Consider the following 13,079-nt stretch of genomic DNA (forward strand, 5'->3'; position numbering starts at 1 on the left):
TAGAGTTATTTATAAGAATTTATTTAATAATAATAAAAAAAAATCAAGAAATAGTGTTATTACTCATTACATACCTGAAACCTAAGAAATCCTGTAACTTAGTATCAAACTCCAATCCACATGACTGAGATTTTCAATTTCTGTACATAGAACCCAAACTCTGATAATAATTATTGTTAATTTCGTTTAACCCCTAATTTTCCAGACTACAAGCACAATTCCTAAAAAAAGCAAGAATTTACCTTCCCTCAAAACGACTTTAATTCGAGGATCGAGGAGACCAATCGAAACCAAAGAGAGAACGTAGAGGCAGTACAAAGGCGTGCAGGTCGGTTGTAAGCACCGACAAGGATCGATATCAGAAAGCCAAATCGATGTAACCACCGACCACGCGAATTCCATGAAGCATGTACACCACAAGTGAATAAGGTTTAGAGTACAATAATCGAACAATTGGTGGAAACTTACCATGTTATCATCAAGAAGAATTGGGGAATCATGAAGAAGAAATTATAATTTTTTTTTTGGATGAATAGACCAACAGAGATACGGGCGATATATGATTTCTTGATACTTGGACCGTAAGAATTGCCCCCAAACAACATCAGAATTAGCGAAAAACTTGAAACCCTAGAGATGGAATAAGCTTGAGCGCATGGTGAAGTGTGTGAAAGAACGTACGACATGGTAAGGAAATCAATATATAGGATGAGAAGAAGCGGTTGAAGGGATTGTGGTCTAGGGAGTTTGAGAACGTCGGAAGACGACCGAAGTTGGCCATCGACGCAAAGAACAGTTTGGAACCGCAAAAAACCTGTAAACGTGGTTGGTTGAAGGAGAACTATCATAAAACACTCTTGAAAGGAGGCTCAGAAGCCGGTGGAACAGTTTTGGAAGGAGACAACCGCCGTTCGTGTATGTGGGGAGCCGAAGGAGGAGTCGTGGGGAGGAATGGTGAGGAAGTAACTTCGGATTAACCGTAAAGTTGAGTTATTACGGCTGTGATTGAAAGTTGGGGGAGTTTGAACGGCTATGAGGAAAGAGACGGTTTTTAGACTCACCCTCGTCAATAGTATTAATAATTGGTTAATAAGGAAATTGATTTGGAGTCAGTTATGTATTCATCATGCGGTTCTTATAAAAAAGATGTTAATTACTTGTTTCTTAGCTTTGAGGCGGCGACTCAAACTTTGTGTCGTATTGGTCGATGGTTGTACTTATGATTCCCTCGTTTGATATTGTTAGAGACATGCGTAAGTGAATTGATTCTTGGAGTTTGTTTTCGATGAAGTGCAGCTCTGAATGCATATTTTGTAACGGCCACTCAGGTGTTTTGGAGTTATTGTAATGTGAAAATATTCAGCTCAAATAATTATCGAAAAGATTCTATCTTTGATAGCATTGGTTTCTTCATAGAAATCGCAAAATTAAAGTCAAATGTGTTTAGTTGTTAAAATACTCTTTATTAGTGACTTTGTAATTGTTTGTTTCTTTATTTTTCTAGCTTATTAATAGCTTATAACATTCAGTTGTTCAAAAAAAAGATAAGATGGACCTTTTGTACACATAAATTGTCCACTTATAATACAAGAAAAAACAGTAGTACGTAGATATTGAATGCATTTTGAAAATAATAGGGAAAATTGTTGTATATTTTGTATAAAACACGACAATATTGCATAAATTAAGATAATATGCAAGGCTATCACATAAATCGTTAATTAGCCCAAATAGACAATACGTTCAATTATATATTGAATGAGAGTTTTCCCGCATGTTGCGACAATATTGACCATTTTTATAATCTTTTGTAATATAGAGACCAAATTTTTAATTATTTTTTCTTATACACAAATACCATTTTTTGTTAATTTTGTCTTACATAAACACCGTTTCTTTAACTTTGTTACACAATAATCATTTATGTAACTTTTTCTTACATATGCCAGTGTTATTTCCTCTTTTGAGTTGCTTTATGTGGAGGGCAGTTCTAGATCGGATGCCTACTGCTACAGCCCTAATCAGACATGGCATTCAACTCCCATCCCCTACATGCACCTGGTGTGGATTAGAACCTGAAGACACAGACCACGTGATTCTCCGATGTCCAAAAGCTGTGATGGTATGGGAATGGATATTTCGGTGGTGTGAGATTCCTGACTTGCATTTCACACATATAAGAGACCTGGTGGAATTCACTTCCAAATGGGGAACATGTCATAAAAAACGGAGGACTCTAATTGCTATTTGCTATGGGACAGCATGGCTCCTATGGAAGGCACGATGCGACTGGACCTTCAAGAAAACTCGATCTTTACCTGCTGTGGTGGCTGATATGGTCAAATCGACAGTCTTTACATGGGTCAAACATAGGAGATTTAAATGCACATTTCGCTGGATGGATTGGTGTGTAAACCCTTTTAAATGTGTATAAACATGGAATCTCGTATCATGTAAACTATAAAAGTGCTCCATCCCCCTTCCTAGCATCTTGCTAGGTTGGGTGTTTTAATAAAATTTGCCGGTTCAAAAAAAAAATGAAGATTTGACCGACTACATTTATCTCCTCCGCTCCATTTAAAATGAGAATCATGGAATTTGTTGTTGTTGTTGTCGTCTCTCTTACATGGGGTCAATTTGTAATTTCATGTATATCTTATAGAGGGACCATTTCTATAATTTTTTTACATAGGAACCATTTCTATGATTTTTCTCACAACCATTTTTGTAATTTTCTTTCATACAGTGATCATTTATGTCATTTTGTCTATTTAAAACACATGTAACATTTCTATATTTCTTCTCACACATGGACCAAATTCACCAAAAAAATGTATTGTATATGATTTTGACATTATGAACATATTTAACATTTTGGTAATGTTATATTGGTAACTTAAAAAAAAAAAAAAAAAAAAAAATCTTTTGTTGATTTATGTAAATGTACGTTGATTTTTTTTAAGTATCTCGTTTTTGACCTGAACACGTGTAGGCTTTTATATTACACGTAACTGTTATTAATGAATATAACAATCGTATGTGAAAAAAAAAAAAAAAAATTATAACCAATTGGATGTTAGAACCAACCTTTCTACCATTTTAATCAGACTCCTATAAACTATATAGAAATTCAAGGAAAGAAAAATCATTTTGCGTTACAAATTTACATAGGAACACAAAGAATCGTCTCTTGCTAACTAGGAAAACACGAGACATAGAGGAATTGTTGATGTTTTGGTGTCAGATGATGATTATGTCCCCAAACTATAGAGTTATAGGTTAAAGTTGGTATACATATTTAAATATTAAAATTTGGCATCATTCAAGATTTTCATACATCCAAATTTGAACACTCCTGTATACTAAAACGATTATCATAAATTATGTATTAATAAATTAAGAATATAAAAAAACAATTTTTCTATGTTATACGTAACCAAAATATAGACTATATATAACAACTCTACAAATTAAATTTCATTCTTCTAGTTTGAGGTTCAATCTCCTAAGCCAAACAGAATGCAATATCATATGAAACACATCAAATCTTTGTGAAGGTTGATTCAAAACAAAATGTCTTCTAACTTGTCTCAAATTCTCCTTTAACCTCAAGTACTCATCTTCCCTCACCCCCATCAAAATCTCCTTCAACCGTGAAACATCCGACACCTTAACATTAACCGAAAAAGCTTCCCATTTCAAGACGTCGCTAAAAGGTAAAACATAGTTTTCAGATATTATCACTGGCACACACTCTGAGTAAATGGATTCTACAATCCTAGGACTAGCGACCTCGTAGCCGCTAGGGCAAATACAATATTTGGAGGCTAACATGAGAGAGTAGTAGTCTAGGTGTTTTGGGAGGTACTCAAAGATTTGGAGATCTGGGTCCCGACCCATCCAATGGTGGAGGAGGATGGGTCTGATTGGACCGTGGACTCCACCTGCAAAAAAAGCCAGGTGGGGTCTCGAGGTGGTGGGTGGTGGAGGGGAGACAAGTTTTGAAGGGATGTTTCCGCTATGGAGATTTATTTCGGGGAGACTTACGTCTTTTTGTGGGTCGAATCCTTCGGATGAGTTGGCGTTGCATAGGACTCGAATTGAATTTGTGTAAAGGCTGGGGTGTGCTTTTGAGGCATGTGGGCCCTGAAATTAATGTTTTTTTTTTTTAACATATATAAGATGATTGGAAATTGCCATGGTATCATTTGAATTGCATAATTCTTCAAATGAATTACTTAAGTAAATTTCGTTTAATTTGCTTCTATACTCACATTTCGTTTATTTGTTTAATTAGTGGAATGGTCACTTATTTTGTGATTAGATAAAGATAAATTGATTTAATTTGAGAAATTTGGAAAATATACGTCGACCATAACAAATACACGTTATTGTAGAGTCATGTAATGATTAGAAAGAATATGGTGAAGTAAAAAAGTAGAAATAATAAAATAATGATATTTTTGTGCAAAAGAAATTCCAAATGTTTAGTTTTGAAAATGGGAAAAGAAATAATAATACTAATGCGTATATTAGTCACATTTTTGTGCACTAGATAAATTTGAAATGATTATAAGGACCACAAAAAATGTATGGTGGTACACTAGTAGGCATGCGAAAGAGTATTCTCATATAATACCATTGTATTTTATGTTTTACCTATAATAGCAATATATTTTTTTAGCAACAAAAAGAAAACCTTTATTTTTTTAACCTATAATAGCAATATATTCTTGTAGTGATTGTGTTTTTATAAAAAATACAAGTATGTTGCTATTATGTGTAAAGAAATTTTAGCACATTGTTAATATGAGTAATAACAACTGTGCATTGATGAAATTCTTCATGAGAACCATTTGTGGTATATTTTTGAAAGCACAGGGACCGTTCATGTAAATTAATTTTGGCTATTATAAAACTGGAATAATAATAGAGGATGATTAAAGATAATAGAGTTTAAGGAGAAAAGTAATTACCCAATCATGACAAGAGAGCATGAAGTGATCAGCAGCATGAGTTCTATTCCAGAAAGGATGTTTGGTGGAGATGAGTCTGACGTAATCAGATACAAAATGTCGAAGTGGGGTCATGTCATACGTGTCAGGCTTGTACAGATACTTGACCATCCACGTCACACTGAAAGGCATGAAGTAAACATGCGCCTGGTGCGCATGTTTAGTTCTGAAATTATGTCCTCCATGTTCCATCTCCATTATAAATCTTCCTTCTGTTGTGTATATGTTTTTGCATGGTCCATCATGCACCATTGGAAGCTCACCCTCTTCATATACATATACTTTAAATCTCTTCTCCATCTCCATATAACTCCTGTTTAATTAATTTAATTAATCATTTTCTTATATGTAATACTTTTGTTGCCTAAATAAAGAAAAGTTACAAAATATAACTTTTCCACTAAAATTGTTTTGCTAGAAAAAGAGGATATATAGTAATTAACAAGACATTGCCACAAAAGAAAAAACCCACTGGATTTTTATTTTTTATTTTCTTTAATGCGTCTATTAGAAGTAAGGCCTTTGATTTCCTTTTAATGATTATAACCCAAAAACAATAGCGACATTCCCTTTTTTTTGATGAATGGAATGTTGTGGTTATCATTCTAGTGACTTAGAAGGAAAGTAGTTGTGAAAGGCAATCCAAGCTTTTCCTATTATTTATTTATAATTATAATAAACTAAATAAATTGTATTTAGCTTATAATTAGTTTTAAATATTTCTATAGAAAATTTCATCGACAATTTTTTATTGTTAGTTTTTTACTACTAAAAACGAATTGAAGACATAATACAAAATTATCTTTAGAAATATAAACTAGATACACTTATATCATCTATCTATGTTTAACCTTGATTAAATTATAAGTTTCTATGTTTTCTTTTTTTACTATAACATAATCTTCATTTTTGTTTATTCTTCTTATTTTAATTGAGGAATAGCGTGTACACCATTTATCTATGACTATTGCTAATGTTATCATTGAAAATATCATTTTTTTTGGAAGATGGTTTGATTATGAAAAGAAAATGTGAATTATGTCATATCTGTAATTATGTAAAGTTTAATGATTAAATAAATAATTAGTTAATTTTTTCCACACGTCAAAACTCAAAATGTTCTTTCGTAATTCAATAGGGACTGAAAGTGAAAATTTGAGAAGCATTCTATGGAGTAAGCTGAGGGGCGAAGAAGCTTACTGATAAAACGCGCTTGGGTTATGATAGATATCACTGGACAAAACGTCGCCGCTTCGAAGAACTTGAGATAGGTTATGAACAGAAGCAGCTCGCCGGATCGAAGCTCTTGCTCTTGCAAGTTCTATCTCCGGCCGCCGCCGCCGCCGTCTTGCCTGCAATGTTTCAACGATAACGCATCACGAATCGCAAATGTTAATCTAAAAACGATGAATATAAATCAAAATTAGGGGAACTAGAATTCGTCGAGTATAGAAGTCGAAATCAGGTGAATTTTTCATAGAATCATGATCAATGCACACAGTCTCTCTCACACACACATACACACCTGAATTCTGCCTGATTAACGTCACCCTAAGAGTAAGTTGGATACAAATCGGGATCGATACAATTTTGAAGCAATCGTGTTTTACTCTATATCAAAATTTGCGTTTGAGTTTGTAGCTTCAAATGCATATGAACGCACGCAATCAACAAATTCAAGGCGATGCTACTTTAATTGTATATTTCCAATTTATACACATATAAATCGTAATGTAACAGATTTGATTATCGGAATTCAGTCGTCTAGATTCAGTGAAAATCGGAAAAACTTTCGGAAGAAGGTTAACACTTAACACACTCACACATGAAATGCATGCACAATTATACAATTAAGTAAAATATACAGCTTAATTTCATGATTGTCCTGTAAATCGTCAATGTAGAGCTTTACACATCAGAATTAATATCAATAACAATGATTTTTAGAATAAATGGTGCTTACGATGAAAGTTCGATTACGACTGAGAATGAGAGGAAAAGACGTTGATGATCGGTAATGATCCGGTGATATGACGGCTCGGAATTTGTATTCGTCGGAATGTTGATGAGTCAAGTTTATCTGACTTTGCAATTGAACAATCGGAATGACGAACTCCGGTTTCGAATCAGTGCTGCTGAGGAAACAAGAGAAGACAGCGCCGAAGGATATAATCAGAACTATGACGACGGTCGTCAGGATAATCGCCGTTGCCGTTGCCGTCGCCACGTAAGCCGATACTCCTCCGTATCTCGTCGTCTTCATAGCTAGCGAGAGACGACGCTTCGATGTGCAGGAGTGGAGAAAACTATCTCGCTCTTTGCCTCTCTCTGTGTTTTTATATGGGTGGAAATTGACACTTTTTATGAGTTTATTTATGTAAGAACCATAAAAACCATTTTTAGCCATATATTTCCAGGTCAAAAAATGGATTGAAAAAAAAGAAAAAAAAAATGAAGCAAAGGCATGAAAACTCGTCATTTTTAACATTAGAAAAAGAGTAAATTACACTTTTAGTCGCTATGGTTGGCACATTTCTGCACTTTTGATCATATTCTTGAAAATTTGTCGTGGATGATCGCTGTGGTTAGTAAATATTTCATTTTTGGTCCTTGTCGCCATCACCATCAACATTTTTCTGTTAAGTTCGTATGAGTGACTAACTTCAAATCTCACCCAAAACACATAAAGGTTGGCTAGAAGTGGGGTAAGATGGTTTGAGACTAACCGTTTAGCTTGATTGTCAAATGTGAACCATATCTCCTATAAGGCTATAACCTTGAAATAACCAGGAGACTAAAGTCAGTAAACAAACTGTATCATATGTGATATGCAACCATTATTACAAATTGGGTAAGACTATACATCTCTTTGTGTACTTTTATTTTCTCCTTCTTTATAAAAATTAAACGTTTTTATTATAAATATAACTTTTATGATATTGCAATAAATGGTAATATTATTATTTATATTCAAAATTAATATCAAAACAACAATGTAATTTTTAATAATGACATACGATTTGACACTTTAATATTTGGTTAATGGTTAAGTGTAATAAATGAGTATTTGGGAACTTTTAATTGTAGATTTGATCCGACAAATAGTTATGGTCTCTTAAGTTGGATATAAATGGCCATAATTTGCCTTTTTAATTTATATATTATTAATTATATTTTTATTATTAGTATTATAAATAAGTGATATTGACATACAAGTCATTTTATCAGGTCCCGTTGGATAGTTTCTCATAGTAAGTAACCACTAATCTATGCCATATTAGGTCCTGTTTGATAATTTCTGTTTGGAAAATTTTGTTTGGGAAAGTGCTGTCTGGGAAAAGTTTTCTTACTGAGAAATAAACCATGTTGTTTGATTATACATCTGATTGATTGTGTTAAATGATGAAAAATAACAATATTACCCTGCTGTTTTATACTGTGATGGATGAAGTTGCTGAATAATTATAAAAACATAAAATTATCATACAAAATCAAAATTACACAATAATCATTTAAAAATCTAAATAAAATGTCGATTAAGTTGTTTTTAGTTTTTTTTTTCAAGTTGATTTTACGTTGTTATTCTTTCTAGCAATTTTAATTTTTTTTATAACTCAACATGTGATTCTTGACCCGATTTATTTCTGATAGTGGTGGGATGGATTGTTTTTCTTAAATATATTAGGATGATGGTGGTGTTATCTAAAAAAAGAACTAATCTAATAAAAATAAATTAAAAAAATTAACTAAAAGAAATTAATAATCCAATAAAGTAATATTTATTAATATATAAATATTATATATTTATAAATAATATTTATTAATATGAAATAATCCAATAAAAAGAAATAATCCATAAAAAGAAAATAAAAAATGAATTATTTAAAAGAAATTAATAATCCAATAAAATAATATTTATTAATACATAAATATTATATATTAAAAATAATAATTAGTAATAAATAATAATCCAATAAAAAAATTAAAAAAAATATTTAAAAGAAAATAATAATCCAAGAAAACAAGAGGCGGAGTTTGGGGTACAATTGTCTTTCCAGCCTATTCAGCCAAAAGATATGGTTTTGGAGATTTCTGGGAAAGACATATCTTAACGGGAAAGACCTATTTTTTTATGCATATCAAACAGTCTTTCCGGTCCATTTAGCCAGAAAGATCTGTTTGGACCTGAAAAGATGTCTATCAAATGGGGCCTTAGAAGTTTACGTGGCAGTTAAATTTTATTAAACCCTTTAAAAAGGTTCGCTCATCTCAAAACTTTCTTTTAATACTTTACACAAATGGTCCCTATACTTGTTAGCGGTTATAATGGTATATCAGCCATCTTACATGTATTTAGCATATGGGATATAACTAGGGTTGTAAACGAATCGAACGAACACAAACACGAAATGGTTTGTTCATATTCGTTCGTTTAAGTTGCCGAACAAATGAACGAACACAAACGGATAAACGAACGAGTTTTCTTGTTCATATTCGTTTGTTTAACAAATTACATTGTTCATGTTCGTTCGTTTATGTTCATTAACATGTTAAACGAACATAAACGAACGAACATAAATGAACAAAGATAAATAAACATAATTTGAACATATATGAACATATATGAACATATGATATAGTAATGCAATCAAATACAATTAAACATATATGAATATAAAATGAACTTATATGAATGAACATAAACAAATGTAAATAAATAACATAAATGAACGTTCACGAACATAAATGAACGTTCTTCATGTTCGTTCGTTTAACTAAACGAACGGAAATTTATGTTTATATTCGTTCATTTATTAAATAAACAAACGTAAACGAACTTCCCGTCGAACGGTTCACGAACAGTTCATTGAACGTTCAGTTCGTTTACAACTCTAGATATAACAAAATTATCCTTAGAAACCTCCGATTATCAATTTTCAAAAATTAAACTAAAAATACATACTGAAGCAAGCCACATGAACCAAATTTGTAATTTTCTCTAAATATTATTATAATATATTAAAGCTAACATTTTTATCAGCTTTCTCTTTTTCTTGTTATTTTTATATCTTTATTATATTAAATATAGAAAAGAGACATATATAATATTATACTTAGGGGGTGTTTGGATAGAGAAAAAAATGGTTGCTTATTGCTTATTGTTTATTCTCACCACAATAAACTGAGTTGAAGTGTTTGGATAGGAAGCTTAAAAAACCAGTTTATTGTGATGGGAATAAGCTAAATAAGCTGATTTTAATAAACATATTGCTTATTGCTTATTGTAGTAGGAATAAGCTAAATAAGTTAATCCAAACACTTTTTAAAAAACTGTTTATTCTCACCGCAATAAACTAATAAGCAATAAACTAATAAGATAAAAACATATTTATCCAAACACCCCCTTAATATTGTTTAGTCTTCTTTTATTTCATAATTATTTCTTTTAAATACTTTATGTTGGTAATCAAAAAGTCAAATCGTTGATTCCAATATTGTTGTAAATGAAGCAAGTTAAAAGTCTTCGTATTTTTTATTATTATTGTAAGAGTATACTTTCATCAGCAAAACTTAACGTTGGCAATTAGTCCAACTTGGAACGGCTGGCTAATGCTTAATATCGAGAAGGCACTAATAAAGATAAGGAGCGCTGTTAATCGGGTTTCGAAACCAATCTAATTAAAATTTTATTTTTCGTTCTTACTTTACAATTTAATTTTTAGTTGTTTTTTAAAAACAAAAAACATGAAATTTCGATATTGCCAAAGTATACAACAGGTTGTGAAACAATCACTTCAAATGTCATTTTTTAGAGACGAAAGTCGAATAGAGTCAACTCACAGAATCATATCTAAAAGTGTGCCAAACACCAAAATTTAACAAATGGAAAATTGTGTTCCAAGTTCTAAGAGCTACTTCTCTGGAGATGCAATCTATATCTTGTTCTTTTCTTGAGATCATTATTAGTTTAATAAATAAGAAAGTCGACATTGATGATAAGTAATGATCTAGTGACATGACCGCTCAAAATTTGCAATCTTTATAATGTTGATGAGTAATGACTCAAGTTTGTCTTATTTAGAAATTGAACAATCGAAATCACGAACACGGTTTTGAAGCACTGATGCTAAGGAAACAAGAGAAGACAAGGCCAAAGGATATAATCAAAACTATGAAGACAATCACTACGAAATTAAGAATGTCGTTATGACTTAAGCAAATACTTCTTCGTATCTCGATGTCTTCATAGATAGCGAAAGACACTTCAATGTTCATGAACGGAGAAAACATGACATGACATGTAACACCCACTTTCCGGACATGAGTTATTAATCAAGTTGATTTAGTTTAAAGTTGAGAAAAATAATTTTTGTCATTCACAGTACGAGTTTTGTTTTGCGCGACTCATACCATGTCATTATGTCGCAAAGCAACTCAAGTGATAGCCGTGACACGACGTTGCTATGTGGGACTTAAGTGTGAGGAGTGTTATGCTTTGATATGGTCAACTGTTGATCATCAACCGCACAGTTATAAAATTCATTTTTAGGTATGATGTGAACTATGCAAGAGGTTTATGTAGTCAAGATGAGATTTGTCATCTTATGTGTTGAGAGTTAGACATCTAAGACGTCTTACCAAAAGTTGAATACCAGATAAGATTGATTGCGGTCCGGATCTCATGTTTACCAAAAGGGATAACTAATAACTTACCTTATACACTAATTGTAGCTCTGGGGAATTGGTCATTAATAGAATGACACAAAGTCATATGTTGTTGGGACAGTGAAATTTTACTAGATGTTTATCACTGTTTATATCAATCTAATATGAATCTTGCGTAAGTAGGAGATTGAAAGATCTAGTATGCTCAATAGTCATAGTAAAGTGATATTGCTAATTAACATATGATACTAATGTGTCACACTAACAACAACTTGATACAATTGATTATTTATTAAAAATTGATTTTAATAAATATTCAATAAACTCTTATAATTAATTGGAAATTATTTATTTCATGAAAATATTAATTTTCATTAGCAAGTAACATAATATATCATATGATATGATTTATTAAGTCATGTACATTATTTTAGAGTAGAAAGACTTTTTTTGTCTTTTAGCTAAAGTTTAAGGTTTATATCATGGTTCTAAAAAACGTGTCGAGGTGTGATGTAGCCGTTACGAAAACATTCAAGGCGGGTTTGTTAAGCGTGACGCTCAAATAACGTGTCAAGGTGCGCCTTATCGCGATATGGCACGAGTTTTTTTCAAGGCGCGGGTTTTTTTTGTTTTTTAATTATTTTTTTTATCGGGCCTAAAATAATTGAGTTTTTGTTAACTTTTTATATTAAATACTAATATAAGACTTCTAAAAACTTGATATACTTGATAAAAATCAATAATTATATGATTTATCTCTTTTAATATATATATATATATATATATATATATATATATATATATATATATATATATATATAATAGTCACGTCTTGAAAAACGTCATGGCTCGCCAAGGCTTGTCATGACTTAAATTTTACCTTGCAGCCAAGCCACGCCTCACGTTATTTATGTCACAACTAGCATTTTAGCTAGGAATTCTATTATTGTGTAATCATTCAACCATTATAAAACATATACTCTAAGTAAATATCACCCAGTGCTCATTTAAATTCACCTCTCATGTTCAACAAAGAGTCTGAAAACCCTAAGAATCCCTGTTTAAGTCTATATTGGACTAAGATTTCCTTATTGGGCCTAATGGGCCAATAAGCATTCAATTCAACTATTTTGGACTTAGAAACCCTATTTGGATTCTAAATGGACCCAATTCACAAATCTATAACATTTTGGACCATTTGGGCATAGAATGATTCATTCTAACCCTAATGGGCCTTATTGGGCCATAACTAATCCAATTAACCCTAGTAAGCCATAAACTCTCTTTTTCTTTCAAAATGGGCCGTGAACCATCTAATGAGTCCAATGGGCCGAAAAGTAATTATTGGGTCTCATAATTTCGAGCCAAGGCTGGAAATGGGCCAAGCTAATCTACCTC

The 13,079-nt window shown here is 31.8% G+C and overlaps 1 protein-coding gene across 1 annotated transcript; it reads right to left on the reverse strand.

The window, feature by feature from the left end:
- Positions 1–3,450: 3,450 nt before the first annotated feature.
- On the reverse strand, positions 3,451–7,330 carry LOC145120554 (Exostosin family protein). Its single transcript, XM_079056360.1, has 4 exons — positions 6,979–7,330; positions 6,216–6,367; positions 4,977–5,328; positions 3,451–4,146 (listed from the first exon to the last, which is right to left on the reverse strand). The coding sequence occupies exons 1-4, from the start codon at positions 7,276–7,278 to the stop codon at positions 3,478–3,480; spliced, it is 1,473 nt and encodes a 490-aa protein (XP_078912486.1). The 5' UTR covers positions 7,279–7,330; the 3' UTR covers positions 3,451–3,477.
- Positions 7,331–13,079: the final 5,749 nt, after the last annotated feature.

The sequence above is a fragment of the Lactuca virosa genome, chromosome 6 (assembly GCF_052849685.1).
Source record: "Lactuca virosa cultivar CGN04683 chromosome 6, Lactuca_virosa_CGN04683_v6, whole genome shotgun sequence".
Lineage (NCBI taxonomy): Eukaryota > Viridiplantae > Streptophyta > Magnoliopsida > Asterales > Asteraceae > Lactuca > Lactuca virosa.